This window comes from Heptranchias perlo, chromosome 3 (assembly GCF_035084215.1).
Source record: "Heptranchias perlo isolate sHepPer1 chromosome 3, sHepPer1.hap1, whole genome shotgun sequence".
Classification (NCBI taxonomy): Eukaryota; Metazoa; Chordata; class Chondrichthyes; order Hexanchiformes; family Hexanchidae; genus Heptranchias; species Heptranchias perlo.
The window spans coordinates 95874607-95891996 of record NC_090327.1 but is presented as its reverse complement, the minus strand read 5'-3'; the positions used below and the strand labels follow the sequence as shown (position 1 = coordinate 95891996).

General features: G+C 42.6%; 1 protein-coding gene across 3 annotated transcripts in view; it reads left to right on the top strand.

Moving 5' to 3' along the window:
• LOC137317881 (collagen alpha-1(XV) chain-like) overlaps window positions 1–17390 on the top strand; it is a 278899-nt gene that overhangs the window by 170310 nt on the left and 91199 nt on the right. For all 3 annotated transcript variants that reach the window (XM_067980899.1, XM_067980902.1, XM_067980893.1), the window contains exons 15-18: window positions 4390–4452; window positions 5860–5904; window positions 10717–10851; window positions 15937–16014. In XM_067980899.1, the coding sequence (XP_067837000.1) occupies window positions 4390–4452; window positions 5860–5904; window positions 10717–10851; window positions 15937–16014 (321 nt within the window). The remainder of the gene's footprint in view (window positions 1–4389; window positions 4453–5859; window positions 5905–10716; window positions 10852–15936; window positions 16015–17390) is intronic.

Genomic DNA, 17390 nt, shown 5'->3' with positions numbered 1-17390 from the left:
TGAGGGACAAAAACAAACTAATATACAATAAGCAAAAGAACAATGGTAAAGAAATGGCTAAAATATACCTTGCTTTAGATTACTGTGCCCTTTCTATGACCTCCAATATACTTATTGCTGCCTAGCAACCCTGGACGTTCATCACTTGGATGCCTGCTTTCCTGCATACCAGGAAATGGTGTGCAAGGTAGACGCACCCACTAAGTGATATTCAAATGAGGCACCCGCCTGTTTGAGGAGGGCCCTCCCACCGCTGCTCGTCCTTCCCACTGGAAACGTGTCAAAGTGCAAAGTGGGTAGAATTAAAGCAGGTGGGAATTACTCCCATTTTCCACTCTTCTCCACTAAAACAGGAACTTGGAGCAGAAAATCTAGGCTTCAGCTTCATACATATCCTGCAAGTCCAATGGCCTGTCCCTCTCTTACGTTTCGTGGCTTTGCCCTTTACCCTTTTTCATCTTTGGATATTCTTAAACTCTCTATCGCCTCTGATCTCAAATGCAGCTCCCACACCTCCACCATCGGTAATATTCCCTCCAAGAAGTTTGGTTTCCTTTTTTGTGCCAAATGTTTCTTTTCTCCTCATTGGTTCTTAACTTCCTATGGAGCTCAGATCCCTGCATCTTGCAGGCTGTTCCTACATCTGTCTCACACCTGTACAGGTACAAGGGAAAGGCGATAGGTGAGCCCCTTCTCACCTCTAAACTTCAGTGTTTCTCTTTCTCATCACAACAGTTCTTGCCTCTGTTTAATTTATCAATACTATCAGGATTCCTCTAAACTCCACCAGCATTCCCGCTTAGCTGAAAATACACTCTCCTACATTCTGGCCTTCTCTTTCTATCCTTACTTTGTTGAAATAAAGATTCACTGCAGTCTCTACATCTTCCCAGAACTTCACATTTGAGAACCCCTTACCTCTCTCAGTCTTTCCTTCCACTTATAATTTTCAGGCTTTTAAAACCCAAGCTGGCGTCACCTAATTGTAATTTGTGTTAGTACTGAGGGAGTGCTGCACTGTCGGAGGTGCTGTCCTTTAAACCGAATCCCCATCTGCCCTCTCAGGTGAACGTTAAAGATCCCACGCCACTATTTAAAGAAGAGCAGTGGCGTTCTCCCGGTGGCCATTTACCCCTCAACCAACATCACTAAAACAGATCACCTGGTCATTTATCTTATTATTGTTTGTGGGACCTTGCTGTCCGCAATTTGGCTGCTGCATTTCAGACATTACAACAGTGGCTGCACTTCAAAAGTACTTCATTAGCTGTAAAGAGATTTGGGATGTCTTGAGGTTGTGAAAGATGCTGTGTAGATGGAAGTTAGTTCTTTCTTTCTTTCTGTATGTTGTCCTTTCCTCTACTCTTTTCAACCTTGATGATATCCTGCACTGTGGTAACTCAAAATAAATAAATGCCAGCTCAGTAAGTAGCAAGTGCATCGTAAATTATCAGCAAACTTGATACATTGCTTCCTCTATTTAGATTCGTTTAAAAAAGTAGCGTTTAAAAAAATACTTAACTATTCCCCAGAATATAATTGTCCCTTATCAATGGCCTGGCTATCTCGATGTGTCTCACTGGTTCTCCAGCAAGGTGGTCCTTATGTCTAAATCCAAGGAAATGCTGTACTTCAGTCTGCCTCCAAAAGATGAGCTTTGATAATCCTCAGCTATGCTGTAAGGTGCAGCATCTCATGACACTCAGTGAGATACCTCAAGGATAACAGAAGGATATAAAATGCTGCATTTTCCAATTTCATGGACCTGGCAAAGAATCCACAGCAGCTTTTAAAAGGGACGAAGATAAATATTTGGAAGAGAAAAATTTAAAGGGCCCAGGCAAGGACTGGGGAATATGCGGATCGCATTTTTCAGAGACAGCACAGGCGCGATGGGCTGAATGGGCTCCTAATGTGCCTTAAGATTATGGTACTCTATGAAAACAGGATGGGAACACCTGAAAAGAAAAACGTTTTTGAGTTCATTGGAAACCTAACCATTTATTCATAAATATCTTTTCAAAATTGTCAGGTTTCTCATCATCTTATCAATGAAGGCAAATTCATTCCCACAAACCTTTATCAAATTTTAACCAAATGTGACGAACTGGCCTGTTCTCACCAGACATCGGGTTACTGTTGGAAAGCGGCTTTCTGCCATTGATTCCTGTATCACCTGTGTGAATGGCAGCTTGTTACCATAGTGATTGTCACTAAAATGATGCATTTCCTTGACTGCCAAGGCACACTAGATTTATTCCCATTTTTCGGTGTTCCAGCTGATTTGAAAGTTTACATAACTTCATTACCCCACAGATAAATATCAAATGTAAATAAATATAATTTGCATATACTTCCTACATAAACTACCTCAGTTCTAATCTAGGCACACCTTGACTGCTCTGTGAATGACCGCCTCTATCACTGCACTTCTGCCGAGATTTCTATGAGATCACTCACATCCCTAGTCCACTTGCAGCCTAGGATTTTATTATATTAGAAATTCCGGGGGGTGGGGTGGATTGTATCTGAATGAATGTTAACGAGCCCCTGTAGTTTTTGAGTCTACACACATCATTATGGGTTGGATCTGGTGCGGGAGGAGGAGGAGTTAAGTTGGAGCATCCGATGCTTGTGCATTTATTCCCCCATTTCGATGGGAAAATCAATTACAAGTATTTTACGAATTCCAGCTTTAATTCTCTTTTGTTGCGGCTTGACAGACATACTGCTTCTACCGTGAGAAGCCGTGTGCTGGCACAGTACACAAAATGAAGCACCTTGTGTACAATTATTAACAGGAGGAAAGGTTGACTTGAACTATAGGTGGATTATGCAAGAGTTTGGCATAATCTGCCTTTGGCTTGCACGACGACATAAAACAGCTTGATCAGTGAAACATGCTGAAATCTGCCTTTTTTTTAAAAAGCAACAGTTAACGGCAAATACTAACTGCTCTCGGTTATTGCTGCCACATGTCCCACTTGTTCAAAGGGGTACTGCTGACAATCAATATCTTTTAAGAATCGTTCATGTACAATTCATCATTCTGTCATTGCATGAGGTGTGAAGCCCTCATGGTTATCAGATTTTACATCCACAAAGCCTTTTTACTTTTTGAAAGAACTTTTCAAGACCTACCTATACATGGACATCTTGAGTTTCAGAAGCTGGCTGGGTAACTAGAACATCACCATGGTATTCTGCAGTGTGCTTGATTGCCTTTGAGGGTCAAAAAGGAATTTCCCGGAGTTTCCCCCCCCCCCCCCCCCTAGTTTGGCCTCCGGTGTTCTCTTTGGGGTTTTTTTGCCTCTTCAGGAAAAGGACAGGTTTACGAACTTATAAAAAATGATGGACAGGAAAAGACCGACTGGTCCATCCAGCCTGTCCCGCACAGCTGTGATGCCTTACACATCACAGTGCAGACACTCCCTACCCATCTGGAGCCATGTAATCTTCTGGGGGAGGCAAAAAAATCACATAAAAAACCCAGGCCAATTAGGGGGGGAGGAAATCTGGAAAATTCCTCTCCGACTCCCTTAGGCAATCGAAACTAGTCCAGGAGGCCACCTTGGCCCTCATTAACGTTACAAGTTACATACCTCTTGTACGAGGTGAACTCCACCCCAGCCAGAAACAGGCCCAGCTCTCGCTTGATGGAGTTCAGCGACTTAGCGTTCACCCCACGAGCCGGCAGCCTGTTCCACGGGTTCGCTGTAGTCTGGGAAAAGAAGAACCTTATAACATCTATCCTAGTTCTGTCGTTACTTTGATGCTGTATTTAGGTTCCATCTTGTCAGGATGGAACGGGCTTGATAGATCAGTTGGTCTTTTCCTGTCCTTTTTTCATACATTTGTATCCTATAATTTGATCATCCAACCAGATTTGTCAACCATTTATTCCAACCCTTGTCGGCCAGCTGGATTGATCTACGGCTCCCATGAATCCCCAACTGGATTGCAAAGGTCCGTTGATGCTTTACGCAAGCGACCTTGTAATCCAGCCTGAGCCAACAATGCTGCTTGCACAAGCCATGCAGACCAGTGGGGTTCATCTGCAGTTACCACAAACCCAGTGATGGAGATTTGCTATCACCACTGTTTATACAAACCCCATAGAATTGAAAGTGGTCCTGAAAGGTAAAATAATACAAATTGTTTCAAGTTTATTGGTGTTGACACATAGCTGTAAATACTTCTCTGTGAATTAGAGCTTAAAAGGAAGTAGCAACATCTGGACAGATGTTATTGTCAATATCCATTCCCATGTCATTGAACATCTGGTGCATGTGGCAGCGCTCGTCTCAAAGGCTTTTTGGTTTCATGTAACAGCGTGTGTTTATGTTAAGTTCTCTTGCACTCCATTAATTGGTTGCTCGTCATTTATAGGGTCCAAGGGGACCACCAGGAGTGGATGGGACTCTTAGTGAACCAGGGCCAAAAGGACAAACGGTAAGTCTTGCAGATACTGTGATGTGATTTAGTGTGCAGGTCCAAGGTGTACCATGGTGCCTCAATGCACTGGCCTTCGCAGTGAACTCCCATTAGAAAATATCCATTAAATAATTCTGCTATTTCCCTTCATCATCAATTACTCCACCACATTTATGCATTCACACTTCCAGCTTCATCCCTAACCACTCTGGCAAGTGTGATACTGAAAAAGATATTTTATTATTGTGTTAAATCCTTTGCTACATTCGTCTCTTTACACCGCTAATACTTATTCTTTTAGCCTGATTTAAAATTTTCCTAAACACGTCCCAAAGTTCCGTATCCCTTTCTCTATAGATTTGTTTTTCTTCCTTATTTTCATTTTAACTTCTCTGTTCATCCATTTTGGAGAATGTTTAGCTCACTCTTATTTCCCTGTGATATAACCGTGTCTTCGATATTCAAGATTTAAAAGTTTTCCATTTTTCATTGAACAAACAAGCACTTCAGCAACTCATCTGACTTCAATTCCACCCACTTTCTTTGTGATGCGATTTGTTTTTTATAAAGACCAGCAGGAGTCTAATTACCAGCACCAGGAATGACAGCCATTTTAAAAATGGGAAAAAAACACGGCTCCCTTGAATGTCTGTCGGTTTACATTACCCGCTATTGTCTTTTTGTCTGCACTCGCACAGCAGTTCATGTCTGTCCAACTGTGAGAAAGCAAATGGAGCGTTAGTAAAGGAGCTTGGCCCCAATAGTGTTTGTTTCCTGTGATCTGCCAAGCTGCAGCAGAACAAAAGCTTCAGCTATGCAGAACATATAATTCTGCCGGCTTTTGTCAAATATTGTAGCTGGGTTAGCCTAATGATTGTTAATTATATGTGGTTGTAATGAGCCTTATTATCAATGCAGTACCAGTAATTTGTATGTAATGCATTAACACATACGCTGTACCAGAGAATTCTGCCTGGAATTGGCCGATTTGAGTCAGTTGGCCAAAGCTTTAAGTGGGCTTGCAGTTGATTAAAATGATGAAAGATTGTTAGGGGGTGAATGCAGCCAACAATGTGAGAACATGTTGTACTCCCACGTAAAATAAGGAATCTCACAGAAAGCTGCGGATCAGAGTCAAGGAAACTGATGGTAAAATTGATGGTCGTCAGTTCGAACTGAAGAACTGGTGCCCGCAATTTCTCAATCTGCGCTGCCAGTGGACTAGCTCCTCATCACCATGGACTAGTTCCTCATCACCATCATGTACTTTGGAAAATTTAGGCCGTTATGTAGAAGGCAGCATATGCTGTCTTGTAAGAATGCGTGACCAACTGCTGATGGTTTTGTGCCTTTTCTGTGATTTTGGATTCAGTGGTGACTTTCTGTTTTACTCAAGAAAAATCAATATAATGTGTTTGTTTGCAGGGTGATCAAGGTCCAGTTGGTCCGCCTGGTCTACAGGGAGCAAAGGTAAATTTTAAATGTTTAAAGGTCATATTGATTGCCCTTTTCTAGTTGCCCTGAGAGCAATTGTTAGTGCAACTGGTTGGCTTGCTATGCCAGTTGAGAGGGCATTAAGGGTCAACTTACCACATAGTGTGAACTAGAGTCACACGTAAGCCAGGCCAGCTAGGGGTGAGGGACATTGGTGAACTACTTGGGTTTTTACAGCAATCCAGAGCCTTCTACTATCACTTTTTTTCTGATGCCAGCCCACATATTACCAGATTTATTGAGTTCGGAGTCACATCTTGCCATGGTGGGATTTGAACTCATGGGAGGTCATTTTAAGCTAACTTGCATGTGGAAAACCCACGGGATCGGATGGAATGCCGGTTCTACACCCCTCCCAATATTACTCTTCACTGACTACAATGGAGAGTAAAATCGGGCGGGGTATAAAACCAGCAATGCACCCGATCCCATCAGTTTCCCGATGGGCACATTAGGTTAAAATTGTCCCCCATGATCTCTGGGTTTCTGGTCCAGTACCAAAGTCACTACACTACTGCAGTCATTAACAAAAATATAAAATGGTTATGTATAAAATTTTACTGAAATCCACCTAAAGCAGTGAAACCAACCATGTGGAAAGTACTCTCCATTTTGGCCCAAATGTGTGAATCCATTTTGAAATTTGATGCAGTCACACAGTTATATACTCTAGGCAAAGCCCCATAGATCTGCACTGGGTAGTATAGTCTTTGTCTGCACATGATCACCTCATTCACTATCCTAAGTTCTGGGGCAGGAGGGATCTGTTCAAGATGGACAGATTATACCTCAACAGAGCTGGGACCAATGCCCTCGTGGGGAGGTTAACTAGTTCTGTGGGAGAGGGTTTAAACTAATTTGGCAGGGGGTAGCCACTAGGATAAAACATTAGAGAGGAGAAACAAGGTGTACAGAGGACTGGAAAGGACAAGTAACATTAGAGTAAAGAATAGTTCAGAAATAGGAGGGATCAAACGGGGCAAATGCGAGGCAGTCTAAGATGAGATTGGAGTGCATGTATGTAAATGCACGTAGCGTGGTAAATAAGGTTGGTGAGCTGCAGGCTCAAGTTACCACATGGGACTATGATATAGTGGCAATAACAGAGACCTGGCTCAAAGAAGGGGAGGATTGGGTAATTAATATTCCTGGGTACAAGGTATTCAGAAAAGATAGGGAAGGAAAGAAAGGAGGGTGGGGTGGCAGTGTTGATCAAAGAAACTATTATAGCACTGGAAAGCAATGAAGTAGTTGAGGGGTCAAAGACAGAATCTGTTGGTTACAATAGACAAGCTATCACGCTACTAGCTACTATAGGCCACCAAATAGTGGGAAGGAGATAGAGGAGCAAATTTGCAGGCAAAGTACAGAAAGATGCAAGATCTATAGAGTAGTGATAATGGGAGACTTCAATTATCCCAATATAGATTGGAACAGTAACAGTGTAAAGGGCAAAGAGTGGGAGGAATTCCTGAAATGTGTTCAAGTGAACTTTCTGAAACAGTGCGTTTCCAGCCCAACCAGGAAGGAAACAGTGCTGGATCTAATTCTGGGGAATGAAATTGGACAGATGGGGCATGTTTCAATGGGGGAGCATTTGGGGAACAATGATCATAATATCATTAGTTTTAGAATAATTATGGAAGAGGACAACAAACAATCAAACGTGAAAATGCTTAACTGGAGGAGGGCAAATTTCAGTGAGTTAAAAAGGGATCTTGCCCAGGTGGATTGGAATCAAAAATTGGGAGGCAAAACAGTAATTGAACAATGGGAGGCCTTCAAGGAGGAGTTGGTTCAGGTACAGAGTGGACACATCCCTACGAGGAGGAAAGGAAGGACATCCAAAGCTAGAGCTCCCTGGATGACTGAAGATATAGTGATTAAAATGAAACAGAAAAAGATATTTTATTATTGTGTCGAGAAGCAGGCTGAATACAGAAAGTACAGTGGAGATCTAAAAAAGGGAATAAGAGGGCAAAGAGAGATTATGAGAATAGATTAGTGGCTAACATAAAAGAGAACACAAAAGTCTTTTATAAACATATAAATAGTAAAAGGATAGTCAAAGGAAGCATGGGATGGATTAGGGACAAAAAAGGAGATCTTCTTGTGGAGGCAGAGGGCGTGGCTGGGGTACTAAATGAATACTTCGCATCTGTCTTCACTCGAGAAGAGGATGCTGCCATTGTAGCAATAAAGGAGGAGGCAGTAGTGATTTTGGATAGGATAAAAATAGATAAAGAGGAGGTACTTAAAAGATTGGCAGTACTCAAAGTAGAAAAGTCACCCGGTCCAGATGGGATGCATCCTAAGGTACTGAGGGAAGTGAGGGTGGAAATTGCGGAGATTCTGGCCACAATCTTCCAATCCTCCTTAGATATGGGGATGGTGCCAGAGGACTGGAGGATTGCAAATGTTACAAAAAAGGGGAGAGGGATAAACCCGGCAATTACAGGCCAGTCAGCCTAACTTCGGAGTTGGGGAAACTCTTAGAGACAACAATTCAGGACAAAATTAATTGGCACTTGGAAAAATACGGGCTAATAAATGAAAGTCAGCACAGATTTGTTAAAGGAAAATCGTGTTTGACTAACTTGATTGAATTCTTTGATGAAGTAATGGAGAGGGTTGATGAGGGTCGTGCGGTTGATGTGTATATGGACTTTCAAATGGCATTTGATAAAGTACCACATAATAGACGTGTTAGCAATATTAATGCCCTGGGATTAAAGGGACAGTGGCAGCATGGATACAAAATTGGCTAGGGGACAGAAAGCAGAGAGTAGTGGCAAATGGTTGTTTTTCAGACTAGAGAGAAGTATACAATGGTGTTCCCCATGTGTCAGTATTAGGACCACTGCTCTTTTTGATATATATTAATGACCTGGATTTGGGTATAATTTCAAAGTTTGCAGATGACAGGAAACTTGGAAATGTAGTAAACAACGTGGAGGATAGTAACAGACTTCATGGGGACATAGACAGACAGTGAAATGGGCAGACATATGGCAGATGAAATTTAACACAGAGAAGTATGAAGTGTTTCATTTTGGTAGAATATGGAGAGGCGATATAGACTAAATGGTACAATTTTAAAGGGGGGGATGCAGGATCAGAAAGGCCTGAGGATGCACGTACACAAACCTTTGAAGGTGGCAGGACAAGTTGAGAAGGCCGTTAAAAAAGCATTTGGGATCCTGGGCTTTATTAATAGAGGCGTATAGTACAAGGAAGTTATACAAACCTTTGTAAAACACAGGTTAGGCCTCAGCTGGAGTATTGTGTTCAATTCTGGACACCACACTTTAGGAAGGATGTCAAGGCCTTAGAGAGGGTGCAGAAGAGATTTACTAGAATGGTGCCAGGGATGAGGGACTTCAATTATGTGGAGAAACTGGAGAAGCTGGGGTTGTTCTCTTTAGAACAGAGAAGGTTAAGGGGAGATTTGATAGAGGTGTTCAAAATCATGAACGGTATTGACAGAGTAAATAAGGAGAAACTGTTTCCAGTGGCAGAAGGGTCGGTAACCGGAGGACACAGATTTAAGGTGATTGGCAAAAGAGCCAGAGGTGACATGAGGAAACAGTTTTTTATGCAGCGAGTTGTAATGATCTGGAATACACTGTCTGAAAGGGTGGTGGTAGCAGATTCAATAGTAACTTTCAAAAGAGAATTGGATAAATACTTGAAGGGAAAAAATTACAGGACAATGGGGAAGAGCAGGGGAGTAGGTCTAATTGGATAGCTCTTTCAAAGAGCCGGCACAGGCATGATGGGCCGAATGGCCTCCTCCTGTACAGTACCTACTATGTTACTATGAAGGTATCAGCCTTGGCTCAGAGGTAGCGCTCTCGCCTCTGAGTCAGTTCATGGGTTCAAGCTTCACTCCAGGGATTTGAGCACATAATCTAGGCTACCCCCTCAGTACAGTATTGAGGGAGTGCTGTGCTGACGGAGGTGCAAGTCTTTCAGATGTGACATCAAACCGAGACCCCCGCCCACTCAGGTAGATGTAATGGATCCAATGGTGCTCTTTGAAGAAGAGCAGGGCCGTTCTCCACGGTGTCCTGGCCAAAATTTATCCCTCAACCAACATCACTAAAAACAGATTATCTGCACATTATCTCATTGCTGTTTGTGGGACCTTGCTGTGCGCAAATTGGCTGCCGCTTTCCTTATATTAGAACAGTGACTACACTTCAAAAATGCTTCATTGACTGCAAAGCACTTAGGGATGTCTTGCGGCCGTGAAAGGTGCCATACAAAGGCAAGTTCTTTCTTTAATTATCTTAGTTTTAATGGCTGTCACTTTATTTTCCTGTTCTTCTGTAAACCAGTTGGCTATCTTCCATATCTCATGGTGTGGGCTGTGTTCATCAGGCTGTTAGAACGTAAAATGGCACAGAAAAGTGCGACTACTTTAGTATCAGAGACAAATGTGGGTAAAAAGAATTTGGTGTTATCACTGGTCTTCTTTCAAAGATTTTTTGAGCAAAAGAAGTGCAGTGTCCAGGGAGACCTGCAGAAGTGAACTCCTTCAAGTTGAATTTCTCATTGTATTGACTCATGAACAAAAGAGTTTGGTCCTCCAGAAACTGGGAGAGAAAACACAGAACTACATTCCATGAGGTGCTGAATTCCCCTTCCCTCCTTCCCTCCCCCCTCTCGCCCTCCCTCCCTTCCTGTACAGTGAATTGTATTAAGAAGTGAATTGGCTGATGAGGCCAGTTCATATGTGTAAAAAGCAGGACTGTCCATAAAGTTCTTAATATTGTTCCTTTTCAGGGAGAAGTTGGAGATAAAGGCTTACCAGGATCGCCAGGACTTCCAGGTCAGCCTGGGCACTCAGGACGACAGGGTCCGCCTGGACTTCCAGGACCTCCTGGGCCAGCAGGCGGTGGTTTTAACTTTGGATTTGAGGTAATTCTCAAGATGTAGATGATGGGTTTCTGAGGTTGATGGCCTGGTGACTATTCCATTAATTAGAACTGAGTGCAGATGTCTGAAAGACATTTAAACAAGGTTCCACATGAGGGGCTTTTAGTTAAACTCAAAGCTTTAGGGATTCAGGGTTAACTCTGGGAATGGATTAGAAAATGGCTGAAGGGTAGAAAGGAATGAGTACATATTGGAGGAGTTATGTTGGGTGGGGGATGGGAGTATCAAGAGGGATACTCCAGGGTTCAGTGCTGCCACCACTGCTGTTTCTCATTTACAGAAATGAACTGGATTGAGAAATTCGATGCAAAGTGGTCAGATTTGCAGATGACACCAGGCTAGAGGGGGCAGTGGTTTCAGAGGGGGCAGCTCAGAAATTACAGAATGAGTTGGATAGAATATGTGTACGGGTAGAAAAACGGCAGAGGAAATTTCATATAAACAAATGTAAAGTACTGCATATAGGAAGAGAAAATAATCACAGCATGTACTGCACAAGTAATGTTGAAATGGCCAAGGATGAAACCGAAAGAGACCCAGAAGTCTAAGTGAACTCGACACTCAACACATCCAAGCAATGGAAAGCAGAAATCAACAAAGCCAATAGGATGTTGAACTCCATAGTCATACCATTAAGTATAAGTCAGGAAGTGATGGCCAGACTGCACCTTCAGTATTGTGTCCCGTCCTGGTCGGCAACACAAGAGAAGTTCCACAGGCCGACCGGGAGAAACCTCAAAGAAGTTCCCATCACTTGTGTTATTCTCACACTCCTCTCATGTAATCAAAATAAGATTTTATTCTAAATAATTACAGCTCTCCTTTACTATCCACCTGGGCTCAGCAGCAGGTCTGTACTCCAACTGGGAGTTGCCTCACCCATAGCTTTTGTGGATTTTATGTTGAATGCCCTCACATAACTCCCTGCTTTACTGTGTAGATATCACCTGACCAAAACCACATTTACTCACCTGAGGTGATTTATGGAATTAGGAAGGAGGGCCCTTGGTGCAGTGGAGCATAATAGACAGCATGGCTGAAGAATCATAATGAAATTGCAAAAATCAAAAAAATTTGAAATTCTTACTTTGCCTAAAGCAATCGATTGTTTTGCGGATGATTATACGAGGCAAACCGTCTAGTTACATTTTAAGCCCCTCCCCTCTCCCCACGTTAGGGGTGAAATTGGTCTTCGGCAGTAATGCAAAATGGGCGATAGCGAATTGGGAGCCCATTTTACACACCGCCTCATTTCCATTTCCACGGTAGACATATTCCGCTAGTACACCTTTTCGTGCTTGTGGTGTTTGGACTACACATTGATAGCATAATAACTTACCAGTTTATTATGGGCATCACTTATTGTCATCTATTCCGGCACCTAGATATGGCTTTCCGTTTATATTTGAATTTGAAGAGAAGCTTTATAAGATGAAATCGATTTCCCTCACCCATAAAAGATAATGTAAAGGAAAGTAAGTTGCCTTGAAAACAAAAAGATGGCAAAAGAATGCCCCAAACACCTTTCAACATGGCCATTCTCTTTCTAGTATTGTGACATTTCCCAAGTCAGAGCTTTCTAACATTGTTGAGATGGTGATCATTGAGGTGGTGATTGTTGAGGTGGGTGATTGTTGAGGTGGTGATTGTTGAGATGGTGATTGTTGAGTTGGTGATTGTTGAGTTGGTGATTGTTGAAGTGGTGATTGTTGTTGAGGTGGTGATTGTTGAGGTGGTGATTGTTGTTGAGGTGGCGATCGTTGAGGTGGCGATCGTTGAGGTGGCGATCGTTGAGGTGGTGATCGTTGTTGAGGTGGTGATTGTTGAGGTGGCGATCGTTGAGGTGGCGATCGTTGAGGTGGCGATCGTTGTTGAGGTGGGGATCGTTGAGATGGTGATCGTTGAGGTGGTGATTGTTGAGATGGTGATCGTTGAGATGGTGATTGTTGAGGTGGTGATCGTTGAGATGGTGATCGTTGAGGTGGTGATCGTTGAGATGGTGATCGTTGAGGTGGTGATCGTTGAGGTGGTGATCGTTGTTGAGGTGGTGATTGTTGAGGTGGTGATTGTTGAGGTGGTGATTGTTGAGATGGTGATTGTTGAGGTGGTGATTAATGAGATGGTGATTGTTGAGGTGGTGATTGTTGAGGTGGTGATTGTTGAGGTGGTGATCATTGAGGTGGCGATGATTGTTGAGGTGGTTATTGTTGAGATGGGCGATTGTTGAGGTGTTGAGGTGGTGATCGTTGAGGTGGTGATCGTTGAGGTGGTGATTGTTGAGGTGGTGATTGTTGAGGTGGTGATCATTGAGGTGGCGATGATTGTTGGGGTGGTTATTGTTGAGATGGGCGATTGTTGAGGTGGTTATTGTTGAAGTGGTGATCGTTGAGGTGGTGATCGTTGAGGTGGTGATCGTTGAGGTGGTGATCGTTGAGGTGGTGATTGTTGAGGTGGTTATTGTTGAGGTGGCGATGATTGTTGAGGTGGTGATTGTTGAGATGGTGATTGTTGAGGTGGTGATTGTTGAGGTGGCGATGATTGTTGAGGTGGTGATTGTTGAGATGGTGATTGTTGAGGTGGTGATTGTTGAGGTGGTGATTGTTGAGGTGGTGATTGTTGAGGTGGTGATTGTTGAGGTGGCGATGATTGTTGAGGTGGTGATTGTTGTTGAGATGGTGATTGTTGAGATGGTGATTGTTGAGATGGTGATTGTTGAGGTGGCGATGATTGTTGAGGTGGTTATTGTTGAGATGGTGATTGTTGAGGTGGTGATTGTTGAGGTGGCGATGATTGTTGAGGTGGTGATTGTTGAGATGGTGATTGTTGAGGTGGTGATTGTTGAGGTGGTGATTGTTGAGGTGGTGATTGTTGAGGTGGTGATTGTTGAGGTGGTGATTGTTGAGGTGGTTATTGTTGAGGTGGCGATGATTGTTGAGGTGGTGATTGTTGAGATGGTGATTGTTGAGGTGGTGATTGTTGAGGTGGCGATGATTGTTGAGGTGGTGATTGTTGTTGAGATGGTGATTGTTGAGATGGTGATTGTTGAGATGGTGATTGTTGAGGTGGCGATGATTGTTGAGGTGGTTATTGTTGAGATGGGCGATTGTTGAGGTGGTTATTATTGAAGTGGTGATTGTTGAGGTGGTGATTGTTGAGGTGGTGATTGTTGTTGAGATGGTGATTGTTGAGATGGTGATTGTTGAGATGGTGATTGTTGAGATGGTGATTGTTGAGGTGGCGATGATTGTTGAGGTGGTTATTGTTGAGATGGGCGATTGTTGAGGTGGTTATTATTGAAGTGGTGATTGTTGAGGTGGTGATTGTTGAGGTGGTGATTGTTGTTGAGATGGTGATTGTTGAGATGGTGATCGTTGAGATGGTGATTGTTGAGGTGGTGATTGTTGAGAGCAGCAAGAGAGGGGAAGACCCAGGGGAAATCTACAATACAAATAGTACAAGCAGTTGTTCAAGAACAAGTGAAAGGGAAAAGCGTAGAGCAGCGGAAAGAAAGTGTACTTTAGGCACGACAGATAAAATGAAAACTAGAAGGCGTAAGGCGATTAACCCAGCATCAAAGCTGTGGCAGGGGGTTGGGAACCTGAGCAGGAAGACAGAGGAAAGTGTGTCCATGAGGTTTGGAGTAAAATGTAAAGTGTTAAAAAAGGAAAAAGCAGGAACTAAGTGTCACAAAACATATTTGAAAGTTCTTTATCTGAATGCACGTAGCATTCGGAACAAAATGGACGAGTTAACGGCACAAATAACTACGTATGGGTATGATCTTGTGGCCATTACAGAAACATGGCTGCAGGGTGACAACGACTGGGAATTAAATATGCCAGAGTATTTAACAATCAGGAAGGACAGGCAGGAAGGAAGGGGAGGTGGGGTGGCTATGTTAATAAAGGAAGGAATCACTGTAATACAGAGAAAAGATATTGGGACAAAGGATCAGGATAATGAAACAGTTTGGGTAGAGATAAGGAATAATAAGGGGGAAAAAACACTCGTGGGCGTAGTATATAGGCCTCCTAATAGTTGCAACTCTGCTGGAAGAAGTATTAATCAGGAAATAGTCGGGGCATGTAATAAGGGAACAGCTATAATTATGGGGGATTTTAACTATCATATTAACTGGACAAATCAAATTGGGCAAGGCAGCCTTGAGGAAGAGTTTATTGAGTGTATTAGGGATGGATTTCTTGAGCAGTATGTAACTGATCCTACAAGGGGGCAAGCAACCTTGGACCTGGTCCTGTGTAATGAGCCAGTATTAATTAATAATGTCCTAGTTAAGGATCACCTTGGAATGAGTGACCATAACATGGTTACATTCCATATCCAATTAGAGGGTGAGAAGGTTGGTTCTCAAACAAGCGTACTGAGCTTGAATAAAGGAGACTATGATGGTATGAGGGCGGACATATGAGGAGAGGTTGAGTAGATTGGGACTCTACTCATTGGAGTTCAGAAGAATGAGAGGCGATCTTATTGAAACATATAAGATTGTGAAGGGGCTTGATCGGGTGGATGCGGTAAGGATGTTCCCAAGGATGGGTGAAACTAGAACGAGGGGGCATAATCTTAGAATAAGGGGCTGCTCTTTCAAAACTGAGACGAGGAGAATCTTCTTCACTCAGAGGGTGGTAGGTCTGTGGAATTTGCTGCCCCAGGAAGCTGTGGAAGCGACATCATTAAATAAATTTAAAACAGAAATAGACAGTTTCCTAGAAGTAAAGGGAATTAGGGGTTATGGGGAGCGGGCAGGAAATTGGACATGAATTTAGATTTGAGGTTAGGATCAGATCAGCCATGATCTTATTGAATGGCGGAGCAGGCTCGAGGGGTCGATTGGCCTACTCCTGCTCCTATTTCTTATGTTCTTATGCTCTTATCCATTAATGAGAAACTCCACAATGCCCCTACTCTACAAAGTCAGAACAGATTTGGTTCTTCATCTCTCAGATACACAGAATAAATTGCATGGGTATTTAAAATACATTGTAATTCGATTATTTCTTTTTTAACAGGCCAATTTTAACTTTGTTTTCTTCTCTATCCCAACAGGATATGGAAAGCTCTGGTGCATTTGGACTACCAGGCATACCTGGAAAACCCGGACCCCCAGGACCTCAGGGGTCCCCAGTAAGAATTTTAAATATGTGGATGACTTAGAATCTAGAAAAACCCTCCCATTCTTATTAAAATCCCTCCCATTATTCCCTTGTTCTGGATTTCACATCTCTTGAAGATTTGATGGTTTAATATATTAGTACTGTGACCAGGAGTACAAACTCAGAGGCAGGTGGATCTGAAGGGTTACTTTCCTGATGATCTACGCTTATTTCAGTGAAAAAGATATACGAGCCCTGAATTCCCTTGAGCTTTCTGTCACTGCGCTGTTGTGACATTGTTGGAAGTGCGGAGGAAACCTTGTATTTGTCTGCACTAGTATTTATGTTAATAATTCAATCGGGCCAATTACTCTAATTCAGTTCAGACCCAGAAACAGAGGGAGTCAATGTGTTATTATAAAGTAACACATATATATGTGTATTCATATATTTAACAGAAGTTAAGACATTAAATGCTTACTAACATCCAGTAGGTTACGAGTTATCTTCTTATTCTTTCTTCAGCATGCCTTGTAAGTAACCTATAAACCTATTGAATATAACTGAGTAAAATGAGCTGTTGGTGCAAAATCAAAGATTGGACTAGTTGTGGAATCTCAATGTTAAGTGGACTAGCAAACCAGAGATCATGAGTTCAAATCCCACCATAGCAAGTTGTGAAACTGAATGTAATATATCTAGTGATCTGTGGGCTGCACCAGAATAATGACCATAAGAGCAACCAGATTGTTTTAAAAACCCAACAGGAAAGGAAACCTTCTATTCCTACCTAGTGACTCCAATCCCACACTATATGGTTGATCTTTAATGGGCAATAAATACTCCCAGAGTTGCCTATATCCGAAGCACAAAAAAAATCCCTGTCTCCTGATAGCATCCATTTGACTTTGTTTGCTGGAGAACCAGAACAATATTAAGGATGAGGACTACAAAGGGTTAATACTGTTAATACTTTGCCGAGCTGTCTGTGAAAATAGGGCAGGGCCAGCTACAGCAGCCCTACAGAGCGAGCAGTTTTACACAGAGATTCAAAGAGACTGAACACTCAACTGACCAAAAGAAACTGGTTTAATTTGTAAATATAACTCTTGCTGTTATGAAAAATCCTAGGGTAGCCTGTGTCAATGGAAGCAAAGGAACACCTGCCCTATTCTCCTCCCTTTCCTACCTCAGATAATTCATCCTTTTTCTGTCATCTGAATCTCATTTTTCAATCTCTGATGTTTGCGACAGTTTTGTACTGATTATTTTCTTTCTGCGACTCCTGTTTGATGTACACGCTTCCCCTCTGTTAAACCTCACCCAGCTGTCGGAGAGGCTCCTTCTCAGGCTTGTATTGGCCCACTTGTCCTGCTACCTTATCAGAGGATGTGGATCCGTGTACCT